Genomic DNA, 22,331 nt, shown 5'->3' on the forward strand with positions numbered 1-22,331 from the left:
GCATTTTTTATTTAAAAATATATTCAAATAATATTTCTTTTAATTTTTTAAAATTTATTTTAATATTAACATATTAAAATAATTTAAAAATAAAAACTACAATTTTTAATTTAAAAAACTCAAATTTTTTATAATTACACGGCAGTTGCGTTCTCAAATAGATTCTAAAAAATTATTAAATTATATTAATCATTTAATGATTTATTTGATATTACATATTTATAATTTTAAGTCACCTTTGATTAGTTTTGCTCATATTTGTTGCTGATGACTATTTATAATAAATTTTTTATTAGATTTGACTAGGTTGGATGCTAGTGCTCTGTTATGGGGCCAAATTATTTTTTTTATACAAAATAATATTTTAATTAAATAAAAAAAATAAAAACAATAATAGATGAATTGAATTTTAAAAAAAAACTGATCAGATAACCTCATGAAACATATTTTTTTAAAATGATACCAATAAAATAACTCAATTCACGATCTATTAAATATAAAAATATAAAATGAGGTAAAAAATAAAAAATAAAAATTATCCTTAGTCAATCTAAATTAGCATGATAAACTTGTGATCTTAGTAATCAAGGCTAAACCAACCTGTAATATCTCATCAAACTCGCCGCATAGATCATGGAATTGGAATAGCTCAGTAGAAAAAAAATAAAAAAAAATTAAAGAGAATTATAAAGTTCATTTAAAAAAAAAACATCAACTCATATTAACTTTGCAAATATTTGACTTGGGTCATTAAACCCAAAGCACCCTTATCTTAAAAAATCATGAACTTCAATTCCAAAAAAATAATTTTAATTATACAAAAAAGAATTAAGAAAATACCAAATTAAAAGAATGATTATCAAAATTGAAATATAAGATAAATTTTATACGGGATTGAAGATTGAAATTAAAAAGAAAATTCAATTTAGCAAAAAGACAAAAACAAATAAAAGAATGAGGATAAAAATTAACATAAAAATAAAAATAATTTTTTGATTGAAGGGTGAAATTGAAAAGAAAAACTACTTTAACAAAAGGGAAAAAATAAAAAGAATGAGAATCAAATTGATAAAAATATTATACAATAAATTTGGATTGAATGATAAAATTAAAAATAAATTAAACTTTTAAAAAAAGACCGAGAAAAAAATTAGAAATCAAAACAATGAGAACCAAATTGGAAAACATAATACAATAAATTTGGATTTAATGATGAAATTAAAAACAAATAAAACTCTTACAAAAAAACCAAGGAAAAAAATTAAAAAATTAAAAGAATAAGGATCAATTTGAAAAAAAAAATATATCTCATGGAATTTATAGATGAAATTGAAAATAAATAAAATTTCTATAAAAGGATCTAGAATAAAAATTAGAAATAAAAAGAATAAGGATTGAAGTTGAAATATCAATAACAAAGAGGACCAAATTGTACTTTTCAAGTGAAAAGAGAGAGAGAAAAAAAAGGTTTACTAAAAACAAATCAAACCACCATAGCAGACACACATCACTCCACCGAGAGGACATAGAGGAGATTCCAATGACATGGTAGAAATGTATTTTTGGATATAGAGAGGCGTGGCACACGCTGCCACCACATTTTCAGGAGTGTGCTTTATAGTTCCCACGCCTAATATTTTTGTTTTTTTTTTTGTATTTTTAGTCAAATATCAAATTTCTCTTAAATTAACTTAATAATAACGAAAAAAACTATTGTGAAAAGACTAAAAAGCCATTTAACTCCAGTTTAAAAAATTTTGCTTTTAAGAGCATTTTTATCATTTCATTGTAAATTTTAATTATTATTTTTTTATATTTAGTCAAATATTAATTTGCCTCTCAAATGATATTATAATAACAAAAAAAATCATTATAGAAATACATAAATACCCCTTAACACCAATTTTAATTTTTTTAATTTTCAAAGATATTATATTCGTTTCAATATACTTCTAAATAGAAAAAAAATTTATTTATCCTTGATTGATTTAATAAAGACAAATAACCCCTATGAAAACACTTCAATGCCCTCAATAATTAATGCTAAATGGTTTTAAATAAAGATGTAAAATATTCATTACATTATTCTAGCAAATAATATTTTTAAGCACTAAATATTTTTTTGAAAAGTTAAAATATGGAAATATCCACACATAACTTTTTTTATAATTTATAAACATATTCTTTAGAAGTATGGTTTCTTTATTCTAAGATAATATTAAAATTTTCAGTATTGAAAAGTTTTTTATTTTACACGAATTTTTTTTTCAATGAAACTTCTAGCTATCGGTCAAACTTAATAACTAATAAAACCAGATATAATCATGAAAGGTTCAATTTCTATGTGAATTTTTTTTCATTGCTTCATGTAATTACATCTATTTTTTTTTAACTTGAATACAATTCCTTGTTAGAAAAAGTTTATAGCGTTTAATAAATATTTATAACTAGATGAATAGTATCTTCTTTTTTATATTGTGCAATAATAATTTAGGCATTTAGATCCTTGGTTGTTCATCGATCTAAATATTTTCTATTATTATTTTTTAAAATATATTTTTGAATTATATCTATTAAATTTTCTTATTACACTGTTCTGGAACGACACTGAATAAAAATTCTTTAACTTTTTTTGAGAAATATGGAGAATTGTGAAATTAAAATTAATAGATGAAATTCTTCGAGAGGCTAAATAAATTAATTGAGCAAAAAGAAATAAAGGGCCCAAACTACTGGCCAAGTCCAAGCTGAACCAAAAGTGTTATTCGGATTCAGAATATAAGCCCATCCAGTCACTGAGGGTGGACATGACAAATCTGACAGCAGAGCAGGAATATCCAGATAACCAAGCACATCCATCAAGTGGCAAATCAGTTAATTTATCAAATATTACATGAGATAAACGTAAATACTTATGTTAAATTATTATTAATATGCCTGGAATTTTGAACCTCTTTTAAGTTTTAGCCCTTCAAAGTTCAAAGCCAATGCAAAAACAGAGCAAAAAAGGGACGCTGACACTCATATCTTAAAGATTCTCCATCGTTAAACAATCAAATCCCAACTCATCACTACATTTTTAAGAGCTCTTCTCTTCATTTTTTGAGCCCAAAATCACTAAATTGAATCACCATTCAAGCTTCTTTTTTTTTTGGTCTTTTGAGGTAAGAGTTATATGATCATGCAGCTATTGATTCTTTTAATTGTTCTTGTCTCTATTCTTTGTTTAACATGCAATTCTTAATGTCTTAAGATTTCATTGAATTATCATCGAAAGTTTTTTTTTTGGTTGGTTAGAATCGAAGCTATTGAAGCACTTGATTTTTGCTTTTTTCTTGGTTGATTATTCCTTTGTGGGATATTATCTGATTGTTTTTAGCTTGTTTTAGTGTTTGTTAGTGTGTTTTAGATATGATGAAAGAAACCCATTTTGTTATTTGCTCTCAATTTGAAGAAATCAGGATCTGTCATGTTCAGTTATTGTAGATTTTTGTTTTGGAAAGCAACAAGATCGAATTAATATGTATATTAAAGTGTGTGCTTAAAATAAACGTTAGTTTTACTCATTAAAGTCACTGGCTTTTTGAGTTTATAATTTTAATCTCTATGTGAATTTAGCATTGAATTGCATGCCAAAACTGAAATGGGTAAATTTTAAGGAACATGACTTAGTTCTGATATATGGAAAGTGCTCGGTATGTATAAGATGTAGCTTTAAATTGTCTCCTGGCTCAGCTCGTGAACTCTTTGCTTTGAGTTAGCATATAATTAAAATTATCATTTTTTTATGGACAGCAACTTGTAATTTAACCAGGAGGCGGAATTAGACATAACATATAGAAGTATGGTTACTCCTCAGCAGCCAAAGAGGAGAGTGGCATTTATCCTGATCGATGGATTGGGTGATGTGTCATTGCCGAGGCTTGGCTACAAGACTCCTTTGCAAGCAGCAAACGTGCCTAACTTAGATGCTATTGCATCTGGCGGAGTTAATGGCCTTATGGACCCTGTTGAAGTAGGCTTGGGTTGTGGAAGTGACACTGCTCACCTTTCCTTGTTAGGTTATGACCCAAGAGTTTACTATCGGGGTCGAGGAGCTTTTGAGTCCATGGGTGCTGGATTGGCAATGTCTTCTGGCGATATTGCATTCAAAGTGAGTGTGTGTGTTTATCTGTGTACTTTAACCACTTTTGAAAGATTTATTTTTATATTGGTCTTGCCCCCTTGTTAAACGCTGTCTCGTTCTTGTATTAAGTATGTGGAATGTTGTCATAGCAAATACAGGTATTATATTCTATACTCCAAGAATGCACTTTGTCACTTACTCATGAACCTTTATTTGTAAAGGAATTTAGGTGTAGTACTAGATGCACAGCTGAACACAGAAACTATATTTAATACCTTAGCAACAGAGGTGGAATACTACTTCAGCCAAAGATGGTCTCTGCAGATTTGTCTTTATCAAGAGAAATTTTACATGATTACTAGAAAATATGCGCTTAGGATCTTGAAGTTAATTCCATGTCTTTTTTCCTTTTTTTTTTCCTGTGATGCTTTCTAAATCAGGGAAGAACATTCTTGTATTATCTTGCTATTTTTATTATTATTATTATTATTATTTATTCATGGGATTGTGCTCTCCACATTAAACTTTCCTGCATGTCAGGGAGTCAGAGCATTTTATAACTTTTGTTACTCACTTTTATGGGCTTAAAATGAATCTCTTCCCTCTAATAGTCGCTTATGTTTTATCTATATATTAATACAAAGAGTTATGTGAACTGTCAGGGTAGAAAAAGCCCGTAATTTCTCATTGTTGGTTTTCCCATTTAATGCATTTCTGCTGTCTTTTTATCTGCAGTCAAATTTTGCAACGTTAGATGAGAAAACTGGAATAGTCACGAGTAGAAGGGCTGATAGGCATTTTGAAGAAGAAGGGCCTATTCTCTGTGCAGCTCTGGATGGAATGAGGTTGCCGTCTTTCCCAGAATATGAAGTCAGAGTCAGGTGCAAATTCTTTTTAAATGCAGTAACTTATTGGTTGATCAAGACAACAAGAATGTGCTCAAACTGGATAATCTGAAAATTTAAACTAGTCACCCTTCCTTTTTTCTGGGGAGGCATACCATCCTTCTTTATCTGAAAAATTATGGACTTCCAAACAAGTTGATTGGACAAAGTTGCTTAGAATGGAATTCACAACTTTGTTGCTAGCTTCTTCATGTCACTGAAAATTTGAGTTAACCTTGTTTTGTTGGCTGTAAACAAGCTCACAAAAGCAAATTAACACACTGATGTGAAGGAGCTTTTACCAAGTTTACTTTATATAGATATTTGAGAAAATTGCATCAACATTTTTTCTTTTTGTTTAAAATTTTCTTTGGAACTTTCAAGTTCGAATTTTTCTTATACAAATGCTAATTACCCCCCCCCCCCCTTTTATTATTATTATTATTAGTGTTTGGCTAAGTGGGGGTGCATGTTCTAAATGGGTAACATCCAAATTACTCTAAGATAAGATTAAAAGAGAAAAAAAAAAAGCATGCCTAAATTAGCAAGCTCAGAATAGCAGATGTGATTGGCTAATTGTCTTTTTTGGCTGTATTGCTCTGCTCCAACCGTCTAGTATAAATCCTTGAAAATTCTCTGAAACCTTGATTATGAAACATTTGGTCCCTCAGTTGAAGGGCAAGGTCCAAACACAGGATGGAAAAATAACAAGAAACCACTTCATGCAGGTATGCAACAGAACATAGATGTGGAGTAGTGGTGAAAGGTCCAAAACTGAGTGGGAATATATCAGCAACAGATCCACTTAAGGACAACCGCTTACTTCTTCAAGCTGAAGCCTTAGATAGCACTGACGAGGCAAGACATACAGCTGCAGTTGTTAATGAGTTATCCAGGGAGATATCTCGTATTCTGGTTTCTCACCCACTAAATGCAAAACGAGCAGCAGAAGGTAAGAATATTGCCAATGTGGTCCTTTTACGAGGATGTGGCATTCGAATTGAGGTGCGTTGTCTCAATCCTTCTATGAATCATGTCTATTTTTTCCAGGAAAGGTAGTGAGCACCTTAGGAAATTAAATTTCAACTTCTCATTCATTTTAGCCATCAAGAGGTAGAAATTGCTTTATTGCTTGAAAACAACATCTGTGCCATTTCCCTTTATATTTATTTGTAAGATGGACAATAACTGTACCAACTTGAGGAACTTCTAAATGACTCAAGTATTGATTTAGGCTTTTCATTTGATTGTGTCATTTTTTGGATGACAAATTGTATGGGAAGTAAAATTTCACTAAATATCGCTTGCAGCATGAGAGAGGTGGGACTGTTGTTGCATTCTTAACTTCACAAATTTCATAATTCTGCTGCAGTCTCTGTGCAATAATTAAGGGTGTGAGGTTGCCATAAAACTTGATAGATCTAAATGTTCTTCATTTGAACAGACTGGGTAGAAAAGGAATAGGGGGCCTGAGATTTTTAAGGAAGAGTTGTATCATATCAGATGTTTCTTACTAATTTTTCTAGGCAGTACAAATTTGAGTATATTTCTTATCATATTATTTTTCAGGTACCTTCTTTTCGGGATAAACATGGTTTATGGGCATGCATGGTAGCTCCCACTAAAATTATTGCTGGTTTGGGATTATCACTAGATATTGATATTCTAGAAGCTCCTGGAGCAACTGGAGATTATCGAACGCTTTTGACTTCCAAAGCATCTGTCATAGCTAAGGCACTCTCAGCTCCATTGGCGCCTTCTCCCAATGTATTTGTACCAGGGGAGGATGAGCACAAACCAGGACGACCAGATGGCTATGACTTTGGGTTTCTCCACATTAAGGTCTTAACCTTCTCATTGTGTGTATTATCTCTATCTTTTTCATAATTAGAAAAGGCTGCCTTTTGTAGCAGAATAAGTTTTTTATTGTCACCTAGCTTCCTCATCTTTTTCTGTTCTTTGATAAATGCTTTTGTAGTAATCATGGTTAGATAGAAAATACTATCAGGAGCTTCCTTGCATTTTAGGCTGAAATGGTGTATGATGCAGTATAGTCATGTTACAGACCAAGGACTTTCTAGAGATGGATCCTTTCCAGGATTCAACACCCAAAAGCTTTGAGACTGATTGAGCTTGGACTGTAAGAGTTCAGGACAACTCCAGCATGTTGTTTGGGGAAATAGCACATTTCATTTCTTGACAGGGTAAATTGATGGGGCTAAGAATCATTTATTTCTGGGAGGCTTTCTTCCCCTCTCATTGTTTACCAGTTTATTTAGTTCCCTTGTGACTTATCTGGTCTGGATAGAAAATTGTTTGAAAGGTTGAATGCCCTCTATGCTTAGATTTGAAGTTCTCAATGTCTTCTTGGTAGTTGATTTACTTGATATTTGGCATTTCAGGCAATAGATGATGCAGGCCATGACAAGGCAAGCATTTTGAAAGTTAAAGCATTGGAAGCTGTAGATCGAACTATTGGCCAGCTGGCCAAGCTCCTCTTGCAAGCAGAATCAACCGGAAAGTTTCAGTATTTCATTTGTGTCACTGGAGATCACTCTACGCCGGTTGAATATGGAGACCATAGTTTTGAACCAGTTCCGTTTTCGATGTGCCGGTTGAGAGATTTTGTGGGTGCCGTGGGTGGAGAGTCCATCATCATGGAAACTTCCCTTGATCCATTTCCTATTCCTACTGTTAAGGCTGGTGAAGACCTTGTGGAAGCTGAGAAGGTGGGAAAGGAGGGAAGCAGCAAACAGCTTAAAGCTTTCAGCGGTGATTCAGTTTGTAAACTTAGTGAGATAGCGGCAGCAAGAGGATGCCTTGGACGGTTTCCAGGGGGACAAATGATGGGTATTATCAAGGCATTTCTTGAACTTAATGCATAAGCTGCGTATCCAAGAACAACTGGCATGGCCTGGGGTTCTCAATGAGGTGGTTTTTCAGCTTAAAAGAGAGGGAAAAGGAACCATTATTTGATGATGAAATTATTGAGATTTGAATGCTTCTGCTTTACAGAAATATGAGCGATTTGTACTCACCTGCAAAATAATACAAAGGAAAAGTATTCAAATGATCCTTCTCTCACGGGATAGATCCTTGGTCATGGTCATTCCATATCATCCCTGTGAGAACCAGCACATATTTTGTCATTCTGCTTGATCCATACTTTTGAAGATGCCACTTGATTCGGTTGTTTTCCCTACCTATTGACTGACAAGAATTTCCCAACCCTTCGCATACTTTTTCTTACACCAAAAGAAGTAAAAATCCCTTTGTAATTGGCAGTCGAAAACTTGTGTCCATGGTTTATTTTCCATTAGTTAAGTTTATCTTAGCCAGCTCATGTCTTTCAGATATTGGCTTGAGTGAGCTGCAGCTGCTTGTTTTTTCTGCTGTGGTTACACAGACTTGATAAAGTTCTTGGGAGGTGCATGATTGAGAAGCATACCGGTTCTGCTACTTTGGCATTAGACAGTTGCACATTGTAAATTTTCAATTTACTATTTGATTATTTCAAATAAAAGAAATGTGCAATGACAAGATGATTTTCTTTCTGTTCTTCGGGAGGTCAGATGGGCCTTGGGTTTTGTACCCGTTTGACAACACACTAGCTTTCATTTTCGAAGTGTTTAATTTGTTTTTTTATAAATAACATCAAATTAATATTTTACAGGTTTTTTTTATGATTTTGATATATTAACATCAAAAATTAAAAAAAAATATAAATAAATAATTTTAATATATTTTCAATTAAAATATACTTTTAAAAAATATTATATATCAAAAACCAGTCATCATAGCCATCGAACTTGTAAAGTAACATCTGCAAGAAGCTACCTGAATAAAAAAAAATCCTTTGCAGGTTTTTTTTAATAATAATAATTATAGTTGACAAGAATCCACTGGATTAGATCCATCTATATTGAAAACTACAATCATTGTTTATAGTCTAACTCAACTTCTAATGCAGCAGCCACATAAACTGATAAAAGGATGCGATTATGTATTGCACAGCGAAAGTGGATAATAAAGTAAAGCAGTATCCTTGCTTTGATCTTATTTTATCTTTAATTGCAACTGCCTTTACCAATAAAGCTCTCTTTTCTTCACTGGATATGCTGTCTTTAACAAAATCATGCAAATCCATGCCAATTTTAATTACTATTGCATGACTAGCTGATATGACGTGATGACATAATGAAAGCCACTGTTCATACCTTAATACATAAGGCATCAATCAGCTATATCTAGCTCACGCTTTCATTGCACCGACTGTGGGAGAAGAAAGATGTATGTGACGAGGCCACTTTCCTTGTACAGGAATTTCCCAAGTGCTCTTTCAAGAGAGCCACCTGAAGGTCCATACACCGGTTACCTGGTAATTACTGATGAAGAAGCAGAAGCACAGGAGACGTATTGTTGGGGTATTCGTAAGAGCAGGAGAGTTAAAAAGCTCCCATTCCCTCAAGACAAGATACTATCTGTAGTTCACTCGTCTGATCATGAAGAAACTATAGTTAAGAAGGCTTGGTTTATCCCAGTTCTTGATCAGCCTCTGTCCTCTAATTGCTATTATGTTATCAAGGCTAAGGGCTCACACAAAGGGTATGCAATTTCCCTCTCTAAATATTAATAACGTTTATAACTTTGTATGTACATAATCTCCAAAAAGAAACATGAAAAAAATGCAAAGCTAGCATTGTATATTTCTTCCTAAATCAGATAGTCTTAACTAGTTGATTTGAGCATTTAATATTGCTGTATAACTTGCAGGCAAGCTTGCACATGTTCAAGGGAGATGGACATGGGTTTATGGTGCTTCAAGAGTGTCATAAATGACATAAAACCGAAGCCATTTGATTACAGAAACATATACCAGCAATTCAAGATTCATAGACATCATGGAAAGAGTTTCTTCTCTAAGTCTCTTGCTCCAGATGGTTTTCCTCCAAGATTTCTAAGAAAAAAGGGTTGGGAAGTTAGAAGCTCAAGGTCTTACAAATTTCAACTAAGTGAAGCTTTAGGTCTTGATGTCCCTCTCCGATCACAACTTCCAAGCTTCGACTTTCCATTGTCTACCAAGAGTTCCTCTCGTGTGACTGTCGGAAGATGGTACTGCCCTTTTGTGCTTGTTAGAGAAGAACCTAGGATAAGGGAGCAAATGAAGAGAACAATGTTATACAGCATGACTCTTGAGCAATATTGGAAGGAGATATATTCATGTGAGAATGCCAACAATGAAGCAGAAAGTACTATAATGGTGAGTGTAAATGTGCAAAGAGAAATGGATTTAGTCTTTGGCATGGAAGCAACAAGGGATGGTGGAGTAAGTCATGGTGGGGTTATATGGTATAGAGTAGTAAGCAGAAATAGCAGCGGGAGAGGGTTTAAGGTGGGTGTAAGTGCTGCAACTGTTGAAAAAATGAAATGGGTGCAAGAGGCAGGAGGATGGATTGATGGGGGAGATGTAAATGAGACGGTGGAGAGAGTGGTGGAGATCAGAAGTGAAAATGGGTGGAGAAAGTTTGGCTGCTATGCGTTGGTGGAGAGTTTTGTGCTGAGAAGGATGGATGGAAGTGTGGTGCTGAGATGTGACTTCAGACACACGCATAAAATCAAGAGCAAATGGGAATAAGATCTCCTCCCTCCCTCCCCTGGTGTATTACAATCTGAATAGACCAAATGATGTGCCTATGGCATTGGATTTCTGTGTATATAGTGTTGTTGGATTGTGGTCTTGATGGTATTAGTTGTTTCAGAAAAAAATACTGTGTACTTTGGTAGTGCTGTGGTTTTTTGAAAACAACTTGTGTGCTCAGGGCTCGCTTTTGCTTAGAGAAAGAAATTGCTGCTATCACCTTGTGAGGCTTTAGTGTCTGCTTTCTTTTCCTTGACATAAACAAATAAAAGACGATTGGGGAGTGGAGACATGAAAAAAATAATCATGAAGCTTCATTTTTTATATATCTGGTTGAAGATTGAAATAAAAAAAAAACATCAAGATAACTATATAAAAAACAAATTGAAAAAAAATTATAAAATTTAATTTTTAAATAATTTAATATTAAAAAATCAAACTAAAAAAAACAAATAAGAAAAAAAAAAGATATAATTGTTGAATGATGAAATTATATATATATATATATATATATATATATATATATATATATTCAATTAATAAAAAAAAATAAACTAAATCGACCTGGATCATCATATCAAACCCGATATTTGGATTTTAAGATCAGGATAACTCCATGAAAAGTAAATAAAAAAATACTCAATTAAAAAATAACAAAAAAATTAAGAGAGTCAACCTGGCAAATCTACGACCCGGGTTATATGATCGAGATAATTTCATAAAAAACAAATCAAGAAACGTTACATGATCCAATTTTCGATCAACCCAATGTTAAAAGATAAAATAAAAAAAAATCAATTAGAAAAAGTGGCTCAGAAAAACAACCTGAGTTAACTCGATCTAACTTGTTAAACCCGTGACCCAAGTCATGATATTGAGATAAATTCATAAAAATCAAATAAAAAAAATTATGAAGCCTCACTTCAAACATATATATTGCTGAAGATTAAAATCAAGAAAAAAAACTAATTTCATGAGATTAGTAAATAACCCAACATAAAAAAATAAAAAAAATTATAAAGCACAATTCTTAACACACAATCAAAAATTAAAGGATAAAATTAGAAAAAAAAACTATATAAAAAAAGAGTGGGATATTGAAGGGTTAAATTAAAAAAAAATACAAAACACTATTACAATAAATAATAATGTTTTATAGGTGTGACTATAGTGATTCGGACATGTTTAGTGAATAAGTATAAAACTAATTGATAAAGATTCTATATTACTTAAAAATCACTATTATGTCACATATTATTAACAAACACTATAAGGCATGGTGAAAATATTGCTCACCACATCATTGTTAACCCAAACACAAAGCATGGTGGATTTGTGATGGTGCTCTGTTTTTTTTTCCCTAAACGTTTTTTATTTAATTATGCCCTTACAAGGTCAAGATGATGGCTAGTTTAGGCATATTTGTTGAGAAAAAGCAAGATTCAAAGACATAGTACTAAAGCGAAAAAGGCATAGAAAAGGAAGGCAATTTAAAAAATAGGGTGAAAAGTTCACTTCGATACTCTTACTTTTTTAAATAATAATTTCTTGATCTCTCAATATTTTAAAATTTTAATTGTGATACAAAACTTTATTTTTTTTTTAATTTTCAGTCCCTATTTTAAAAGAAAAAAAAGAAAATGATCATATTCTAGTTATAGAAAAAATCTTTGTTAATATCAATTCTGATATCAACATGTTACATTTGATTATAAAAACTCCACCTAGATGTTCTTTGTTCTCTCCATAGCTTGAAATGGTATATCTCAACTTGAGATGCCTTTTTATTTCAAGCTAATTTTGATTTTTTAAATTGTTTTTTTAGTTATTTAAGGTTATTGATGGATTTAGCAAGATGTATTAGGGTAAACAAAAAGAATTAAAATTAAGATTTTTGACAAAAACAATTTGTGGCCTGACTTTCTAGTGACTTTTTGAGCGCATGAAACTGAGTCAGCAAATAACGTGTTGTCCTCCATTTAATATATATAAAAAAGAAAGATAAAAAGAAATAAGCCTCACACATGGACCATGCCTCTTTTGGATCGGCGGATTGTTTTGTTTTATTTTAATTTTTTTTTAGTGTTTTCCTACATTTTACTCTTAATTCATTAACTAAAAATTAATTTGATATTTTTTCATTGGATACCATTAGAATTCCAATTTATTTTTCACAAAATCATAGTCTTATTATTATATTACTGAGCGATCTTTTTGGACAGCCCTTCAAAGTTATTTTTTCAGATTTTATTTGGCCGCTGCATTTTTTTTATGTTGTTTGATTAATTACGTTTTGATTTTCTTTTTTCATGAAATTTTATGTCATTGTTTTTTATAAAATTAGTAGGTGTTCTGTGTTTACAATCCTTCATAATGGTTTTTGCTCATGAATCCTTTTTCCAATATAAAAACTAAGAGCACCAGGGCCTGTAGCCCAGCGGCAGAGGCAAGGTTTCCTTGCCTCTGTCACCTGGGTTCGAGCTCTAGCGTGCACGCCTGTCACCCCCGCGGTGTCTTACATGCTTACTGGACTTGTAGGGTGTTCAGTGGATCCGGAGATTAGTTGTGGTGCGCGTAAGCTGGCCCGGACACCCCAGATTAAAAAAAAATTAATAAATAAAAAATAAAAACAGAGCGATCTGATTTTTGTTCACTGTTGAATTCTGTTTTAGTTCACTTATCGGTAAAACTGTTGTTGATTGCCAGTCTAGAGGTGTTCAGTGCTATTTCCCTTAATACACACAGGGAAAGGTTTTTTTTCTGCTAAGGATAAGGCAAAAGGCTTTTTGCTACTTTATACGATGGCATGCGAGAATTATTGGTTAGATAACTAGCTTACTTTTCCCTCCCGGGGTTTAACTACAGAAATTTTAAACATAATCTTTTACAAGGGCGGACAGCATCTCATTTGCCTCTTATTTAAAAGAAAAAAAGAAAAAAAAGAAAACAGAAAATGTGTCGCATGCTTGGGTAGATGACTCATGGCATGCTGTGCCTAACTTAGAATCTGGCTACCACTATAGTGGTGGTTAGAAAATCATGAGATAGGGTATTTTTGTTTTCAATTCATTTTCATTCAAAAACATACCGTTATAACTTAATTTTAGGTTCTTCAAAATTATCATTTTTCTTTTATAAAAAATAATAATAATAAGAAATGCAAGAGGGAAAACAATTTGGTTTGGCATGAATATGCTGAATATGGATCTAAATACATCAACGTGAGATGGAAAGATCAAATTGGATCTTTTACAATTTTTAAAACTTAATGGCATCTTTGAAGAGACTTAAATCTGAAAGACAATGTAAATTCAAGGTTAACTTAAGTGAATATTAAATGAAATTGCATAAAAATCAATTACGAGGACTTAATTAGATTTTTAATAAGCTGATTTGATTTAATCATAAGCCTAATTAAAGATTTAATTAAGTTTAAAATTAATTTGGGTCAAAATTAAAAGAATTAATTAAATGCAAGGACTTGATTAGACTTTTAATGGGTCAAATTAATTTTATTAAGAACTTAATTCGTGAGAAATTAAATTTGGAAGCCTAATTTGGGCTTAATTGAGAAAATTAAAATTTTAAATGATCAAATTTAATTTTTACAAGTTTGATTGAATGAAATCAAGGTTAGAATTGTAAGAAAATCAAGTGCATGGATCAATTAAGGTTCAGAATGAAGAAATTCAAGGTCAAAATGAAGAAATTCAAGGTCAAAAAACCAAAGTGTAATAGACGCGCAAGTTCGGAGACAAAAATAAATCAAAGTTAGGGGCTAGTTTAAAAGATATTGAAAGTTTGACGGTTGATAAAGATCAAATTTAACAAATTGGAGCCAAATATTAATTTAAAAAAGACGCTCAAATCACAGGGGTTCTATCAAAGTTTTCACGGGTGAGATTGAAAAAATTAAAAAGTTTCAAGGTCAATCGATGATGCACATGCAAGATTAAAACAACAGAGATTAAATTGAAGTTTGTAAATTTTCATTAGAAAACCCTAATTTTTAAGATTTAAACAGACAACATATCTATCTATTTTTAATAAAGAAAACGAGTGACACGTCGGTTGGGTATTATTTGTTAATCTCGCTTCTATTTGCTGTGTCTCCAGTGTGGTGTCCGGGCAGATTTTCCCTGGCCGTTGCTGTTTGATGATGAGGATGTGAATTTGAAAATCCTCCTCCTCTTGGAAATAGGAAATTTTCTGAAACCACCACTATTCTTAATAATAATAATAATAATAATATCTGAGGTAATATTACTAAACAAAAACATAATTAGTTTTAGAAGACAGGAGTTCAACAATCCTAGAGGTATTTTGTGAATTTAAGGCACGAATTTATGAAAATGTAGTCTGTACAACTTGCATGATTTTATTAACAACATTTTATTCATACTAATCAATCATTAAAAATTAACATTTTAAACATCTAATCTCATGTTATATCATTGAAGTCAACTTCAACTATGAATGGATTTGTTTATCAAGTTACCTATTTTTATTTAGATCATGATTAACATTGCATTTCAATTATGTTTTTGTAAAAAATTAAATTCTTAGCTTCAAATTAAATTTAATTTAGTGTTTTTGGATTGTTTTTGTATTCTGATATCAAAATTAAATTTTAAAAAATAAAAAAAAATTATTTTGATGTATTTTTTAAATGAAAAACACTTTAAAAACAATATCTACTATATTTTTAAACAAATCGTTAAAATTAAAAAAATAAAATACAATCAACTAATGAATGCATCTAATAATAGAGTTAGTTTGTTTTGCTTAAAATATTTTTCAACGATAATAGAGGTCGTGAAAAGACAATAATGAAAGAAGAGATAGTGGTGAGATAATTATTGTATTAATAAAAAAGAGATAGTGATAGAGGAGATGAGATAAGCGACATCATTAAAATAGATGGTGGATGATATCATAATTAGATTGTTATTTATAATATTTTTTTTTATTGAATTTGATGAATTAAAAATATTTTTAAGTAAATAAATTAAATTTAAAAATTAATTATAAACTATTTTTTATTACCTAGTTTTTCAACCAAACATTTTAGGTTTCTTAGAATGCAAAGAATCGATACAACCCGATTAAAATAAATTTAGTTTTTTTATTTGAAAAAGGATTCATGAACTCTGACCCTAATCCGGTAAAAAAAAAAAGGAAAAAAAAAAGAAAGAAAAGGAAAAAGGAAATCGAACATGTGTCTTTGTAATAAGGCCCAATCAGACTCCGCCCATCAAAGGCGCAGGTCCTAAGAATTCAAAATTTTCATTTCCCGGCAAGCAAAACCACTCCTCCCTCTCTCTCTGTCTCTCTGCAAATGAAATTGAAGACAAACGATTCGTCTCAACGCTGTCTCCTCTCTAACCGAAAGTGTGAAATCTCTCTTTCGATTTTTTACTTGCTTTATCCTTTCAGTTTGGAGCTAATGAAGCTATAACGTGTAATTAAGAGCTTGATTATTCTTTAGTTTCTAATTGAAATCTGTATATTTTCTTTTTTAGGTTTTCAATAAATCGCTATTATTGTTTAGTGTTTCAATTTCATAGTTTTTGTGATTTTTCATCAATGATAGGAATATTGAAGAAGGTATGGAATCTGTGGTGGCAACTGTTAGCGGTTACCATGGCTCCGAGAGGTTTAACCTAATTAAGCTCATCTCTCAATCTGGTGCGAGTTATGTTGGTGCAATGTCAAATTCCACTACACATTTGGTAAACTCTAGTGATCATGAATTAGGTTTAACCTAATAGTTTGGTGATTTATTTTATTTTAATTATTTGGATGATATTATTAGGTATGTTGGAAATTTGAAGGGAGGAAATATGAGCTAGCCAGCAAGTTTGATACTCTTGTTGTTAATCATCGATGGGTCGAAGAATGTGTTAAGCAAGGAAAGCGTGTTCCGGAGTATCCTTACATGTTGGAAAGGTATGGCTGTGGCTAAGCATCCCTATTTTAATGCACAACACGTTCTTGTTATTACTGAGATTTTTTAGTTCTTTTTAGTAATCATGGATTCCTGCATGTTCAATTAGCGTTTGTAAAATGCTTTGAACTTATGCTAACAGTTTTTTGTTCTTTGCAGTGGACAAGAAGTGGGGCCTTTAGTCTTGGACGTCCCAAACGTTGATAAACTTGGGTCCTTGAATAAGAAGAGAAAACCGTTGTCTGACAAATCCAACAATTGTGAGGACTCTGAAAGACGAATAGTTGATGTGGATTGTGAAGATTCTGGCCTTGCAGCATGGAGTGATTCCTTTTTGTTGAATGATGTAAAGGTAAACCTTTCTCTTTCTCTCTGGCACGCACGTGCACACACAGACACCCAAAATGTGGAGCTAATTGCATATTTTTCTGATCAATGATGCATGTTAAGTAATCAATTGATTTGCCATTATACTTACTATTTCAGTTTATGCATCTAAGCATATGCATCACAGATGTGCATAACAAGCTGTTCTTGAGAAACATAAATAAAGATAAGTTAAGCAAGTTAAATTAGTAGAGAAAACGAATCAGTTGAAAGGGAAAACCATGATATGAAAAGGAGTGATTCTTTTTGTATTAAGTTAGAAAGTTTGAGTTTCAGTAAAAGCTCAACAGAAAGCTCCTCGAACCCTGACCTTTCAAGAAGGTGCACTAGCAGTGTATCTCATACTTTCTATTTCTATTTCTATTTTTTTTTTCATTTTGAGTGTGGTAGCAACAGTTTGTTTGCATATGGTACACACAGATTGAAATCCTAGCATTAGGCTTATGCTTATGGTCCTCTGCCAGTCAGGAAGCATTTCGTGTTCAAAAGTAGAGTCTCCTATAATGTTGGCCCTTCAATTTCATTTTGTCTTATCTATAGTTTTGGCTATTATTCAAGATTGAACATAGCATAACTGAAATGCTAGCTTTCTTTGTCCTTTATGGTTTGACTTTCCAAAGAAGAGTTTCTGCTATCCTTTTTGTGTTAGCATGTTATTTATAGATAACACACACTTGAGAATATTATCCATTCTTCTAACTTCCAATGCATTAATACAAGCCTTTATTTTTCAGTGAATGATTTGGGTAGGTTTATTTAGTGATTTGAGAATCAAACAATCAGCACTGATTTACTACATGGTAATTTAACTGCAGAGTTTGGTTCCTGATGTTGGGAAAAACAACAGTAATTTATATAAATCAAAGCTCAAAAAGGCAAAAAAACCTTCGAAGCAGGAAAACTGTTCAAGTAGCAGATACTGTTTTCAGGACCCTACTTTTTCTGGGCTAGTTGGATTGGAGGTAATGAACTCAATCAAAATTCTCCCTGCTTCATGTACTCATCCAGATCCATCCGTTGAACTTGTTCCTATTGCTGTAGTTTTCTTGATGTGCTTGGCTCTCTTTTCCGATGATGTCTTGACAACTTTGTGTAATTGAGCTGACTATGAAATTCTAGCCTTGGAAACTTCTAAACTCTATGCCCTAGGGCATTAATATCTCTTTTTTCCCCAAAACAAATTGTACATGATTTAAGTGATAAAGAGGAATGAAAAAATGATCCATATAGAGATCAAGTAGAACATTGTAAGCTTAAATAGATCAACTGAAAAATGAGGTAGCCAGATACTAAAGTAATCTTGTTGCTCTGAAGCCAACTGCTTTTAGAGTAGGGTGTCATTCAGAGCATAATCAAATTCTGCAAAGATTAGAAGTCTATCTAGAAAAACTTTTAAATCCTGTCTTATGGTCCGGACTAAATGTGGCATGGACAGTCTTGTTGGTTTTATGTGGGACAATGTAGCTTTCTTCATTGTCTATGCACCTTGTCTTCTGTAAGTATATGTCTGTTATTTCCTGTTCCTGCATGCAGTCCACAGTCACGTTCTCTTTTTGTCTGCTAAGGATCATTGTTTGTTTTGTTTTTTTTTAATGATTTTATTGTATCGAAAGCAATTTATATCTTTTTATGAGTTTTTTTCTGTTAGACTACTTGTTTGATAGTTCCTTTATCAAAAGGAAACATTTGATTACTGAACAAAATTTTCTCTCGTTTTTCGTTTTAATAGCATGGAGGTTCAAGTTATAATTCTTCAAGACATGAAGAGTCAGATATTGTGCCTAATATGCATTTCGTGAGAGGAAGGAGGAATACTCTTAGCAATACTGGAAGCACTTTGGCCGAACCTTCTCGTAAAGGTCGAAGGCTTATGAAGAAAAATGTTGCCAGAGACAATTTGGAAACTGTGCTTTCTGATTCTGACCAAGAGTGGCATCCAGTTATACTTTATAAGAACAATAACAGTAAATCAACAGCTAAACGTACAGGTTGCAAAAGGAAACTTGATATATTTGAAGCTGAAGTAACATCTGATGTTGCTGTGGTTAAAAATAGGGGTTCAGCAGTTGAGTCTTTGGATGACATTGAAGAGGGAACACATTGGAATCACCTACCTGTTTCTGAGTATTCAAATTCATGTCCTGAGGGTGCACTGACTGCATCAGAAATAGCAGATAGCTCTGGCTCTGCTTCTGAGAATTTAAATGCAAAGGTTAAAGATATGGATCAGTTTGAATCTGTAGCCAGATTACCTGCTCCAGCAGAGTTATCATGTGTTATATGTTGGACAGAATTTAGTTCAACCAGAGGTGTGTTGCCATGTGGTCATCGATTTTGTTATTCATGCATTCAAGAATGGGCTGATCACATGGTATGCATTTTCTTCCTGTCTAATTACTACATTCTGTTTCCATTAATAAACTTGTTTAAATGTCGTATAAAAACGTTTGATTCATTGAGTTGTGATTTGTGACACTTATAATGGACCAAACACTTTGCTATCCTGTCATGTTTGTAGTTTGTACCTTATCAATTTTCTTGCCAAATCCAATTTTCACACATTCTTCTTGCTAGTTGCTTTTGAAGGGTTGCCTTTGTCATCTGAAAGTATAGGTTGCCCAAATTAATAATTCCCCCCTGAAATGAAAAGTATAATGAATTATATTTATTAACTGTCTCAAGCATCTTTGGGTTTACTTGTTCTTTGCAGTGAGATTTTTTGGATTGTTAGAATTTAGGTGCCAATTGATAACTTTTCCATTTCTCTACTTTGATGTGTTTGTCTTTACCCTTCGGAGGGTTATGGTTGAAAATTTTACTTCTGCTGCTGATGGTGATGTTTCATTTAGGCTTCCAGGAGAAGAATTTCAACCTGTCCTCTGTGCAAGGCTGGTTTTTCAATCATAACAAAGGTGGAGGATGCAGCCACCTCTGATCAAAAAATTTATTCTCAAACTATACCGCATGCCTCATCAACAGTAGATGTTTTATTTAGCATGCTTCAAGAACAAAATAAATTTGGTGCTGAGGTAAGTGCTTGTATGTTTGACGTTCAGCTTATTAGTCAATTCTTAATCAGGATAATTACTATGCTGTTGTACTTGGTCATGATGACATACATGTCCCGATACTCCAATCAGTTGCCGTTGTTAATACTGAAGCATCACAAATTTCTTGCATTTTAGCGTAGTAATTCCACGCTTACTGGACTAAAATACAGCCAGGCTGTGTCAGATTCCTAAACCCTCTTGCTCCATAGTGCCGAAAGGGGGTTAAGCCTAGATAAATCATCTAAGCTGCTAAAAATTAAAACGCTGAATTCTCATTTCATTTCCTTGGGTTCATGAGTGTAGATGCTTAATCATGTCGAATTTTTCCATGATAATCATATAGAAACTTTAGCTTTGCGGTAGATAAAATGATGTTGCCTTCAGAGCCTGATGATTTTCACAAATTTAAACTCTTATGAATTGCAAGTGTATAAGATTTGATAATTCATCGTCAAGTGAAATGGAGATTAGAAATACATAGAATCTATGAATGCCTATTAGTCTATTACACACCAAGTTTTTGATAATTGTCACATCAACTCTTTATCATACTGAATTTGTATTACCATATCTTGTACATGAGAAAATGAAAGACATGTATATAGAGCTATGTGTACTCTGATTGAAACCGTCACCAAGGCTCTGCATTTAAGAATCTCCATTTGTTGAATTTTTCTTTACAATATCTATACTGGAAGTGAAAGAAAAACTTTTTGAAGTTTAGTTGTGTAGAATGATTAAACGTTTAGCCAACAATTGTTAGTGTTTTGCATGAACAGGGTTTTATTGTGGAAGTATCTGTTTATTAGGTCTTCAACTTCTTAGTCTTCTGAAGATTTTGTAGGTATTCATTTTCGTTCTTAGACGAATTCTTGTTTGGATATGATTCTCAATTGTTAGTTTTTAATTTTTGAACAGCCCTCATTTGGATCAGTGTGTTGTGAATGCCGTAGTCGGGAACCTGAGGATCTACTCATTAGATGTCATCTGTGCGAGACTCGATGTATCCATTCCTACTGCCTGGACCCTCCTTTGTCACCATGGATATGCACTCACTGCAAGGATCTTCAAATGCTCTATCATCAGAACCGTTAATATGCTTCTCTTCAGCATTGTGTTTACACTCACCAGAACCTTCTTGGAGGGAACGTCTACACCAATACCAATTCTTGACAACCTCAGGGTCTGGTGTCGTTACCATTCATCATCGTGCCACCAAAATGTTTCCTTAGTAACTAATGTCATGTTACTTTCCTGGATGGTCCAACGATGATTTCGGTTCCCAACCAAAACCTCAGTTCTGGATCTCGAAGCAAGGGAGTGACATCAAGATGAATTATTGCCTCTTCCCTGTGGCGATACTCTTCGAGTGGGATTATTCTCTAACACATCATGTTCATGGGAAACCCTATCCTGTCCAAACTAATTAGTCATTGCAGAAATCTTCACCTTCACCTCTCTTATTGTATACAATGGAAACATTTGAAAGGCAAGTAGATCCCTGGCTCTGACAACCTTGCACTGGATGGATAGGCGGGATGATGGAATTACAAGGTAATATTATATTTTCTTGTTCCTTGCCTAGTTTCTGAAATATAATATACACTTGTATACACACACATAGAAACTACTTATGAAGGAAATATGAAGGAAACATGGTGAAGTGCATGTTCAATTCACTTCGTTCCAAATACATTTACTGAGGCATAGTGACAATCTCATGCTTTTTTTTTCAAGGTTAGTTTCATTACTCAAAACAGAGTACATCTTAAGTCAATCTCTCCATCTCTCAAGTACATATAATTCGCCAAGTAAAAAAAAAGAGAGGGAGTCTTTGTGTCTCAAAAAAATTGAATAAAATAGTAAAATACAATTCATCACCTCATGCTTCATCGCATAATATTTCTTTCGAATTTACAACATCACACACTTTTCTTGCTCATAACAATGTGACAAATGTAATTTTGTTCTTGTTCACTTTGTCTAATTATATATTACATGAAGAATATTCTAACCACCGTGTCAAGAGAGACACCAAATGAGCAAAACCATTAGAGTTTTGTTAAAACACCTAATTTGTTTCCCAAACCCTTTTGCAGTCCATAAACCATTTAATGTGGACATTCTTTTCTTTCTAAATTTAGTGGAAAATGAAAATGAATGACTTTTGAAGATAAATTTTCAATAATGTGATCCTTAAATGCATGAGGCATCCGCCTCCAATTCTTGATTATAATGTCCGAACAAGTTCCACACCATCACCAACTTTCCATGTTTTGTCTCGTTTGAATGTTGCTAG

At 32.6% G+C, this 22,331-nt stretch overlaps 3 protein-coding genes across 6 annotated transcripts; all 3 read left to right on the top strand.

Annotated features, from left to right (window-relative positions):
* Positions 1-2,956: 2,956 nt before the first annotated feature.
* LOC133699833 (uncharacterized) lies at positions 2,957-8,550 on the top strand. 2 transcript variants are annotated; one of them, XM_062123318.1, is made up of 6 exons: positions 2,957-3,164; positions 3,796-4,153; positions 4,862-5,007; positions 5,739-6,015; positions 6,580-6,852; positions 7,413-8,550. In XM_062123318.1, the coding sequence occupies exons 2-6, from the start codon at positions 3,845-3,847 to the stop codon at positions 7,893-7,895; spliced, it is 1,488 nt and encodes a 495-aa protein (XP_061979302.1). In that variant the 5' UTR covers positions 2,957-3,164; positions 3,796-3,844; the 3' UTR covers positions 7,896-8,550. The 2 variants fall into 2 exon arrangements, with proteins under 2 accessions (XP_061979302.1, XP_061979303.1); XM_062123319.1 differs by having other exon boundaries at positions 3,815-4,153.
* Positions 8,551-9,258: 708 nt separating this feature from the next.
* LOC133699102 (uncharacterized) lies at positions 9,259-10,867 on the top strand. The gene is made up of 2 exons (XM_062122242.1): positions 9,259-9,615; positions 9,784-10,867. Exons 1-2 carry the CDS (start codon positions 9,299-9,301, stop codon positions 10,643-10,645), a joined length of 1,179 nt encoding a protein of 392 aa, XP_061978226.1. The 5' UTR covers positions 9,259-9,298; the 3' UTR covers positions 10,646-10,867.
* Positions 10,868-15,894: 5,027 nt separating this feature from the next.
* On the top strand, positions 15,895-21,768 carry LOC133698869 (uncharacterized). Of its 3 annotated transcripts, none has more exons than XM_062121966.1 (8): positions 15,895-16,039; positions 16,242-16,380; positions 16,464-16,597; positions 16,755-16,947; positions 17,798-17,944; positions 18,712-19,353; positions 19,832-20,011; positions 20,951-21,768. In XM_062121966.1, the coding sequence occupies exons 1-8, from the start codon at positions 15,987-15,989 to the stop codon at positions 21,125-21,127; spliced, it is 1,665 nt and encodes a 554-aa protein (XP_061977950.1). In that variant the 5' UTR covers positions 15,895-15,986; the 3' UTR covers positions 21,128-21,768. The 3 variants fall into 3 exon arrangements, with proteins under 3 accessions (XP_061977950.1, XP_061977952.1, XP_061977951.1); XM_062121967.1 differs by having other exon boundaries at positions 15,932-16,109; XM_062121968.1 differs by lacking the exon at positions 17,798-17,944.
* Positions 21,769-22,331: the final 563 nt, after the last annotated feature.

This window comes from Populus nigra, chromosome 7 (genome assembly GCF_951802175.1).
Source record: "Populus nigra chromosome 7, ddPopNigr1.1, whole genome shotgun sequence".
NCBI classification, from domain to species: domain Eukaryota; kingdom Viridiplantae; phylum Streptophyta; class Magnoliopsida; order Malpighiales; family Salicaceae; genus Populus; species Populus nigra.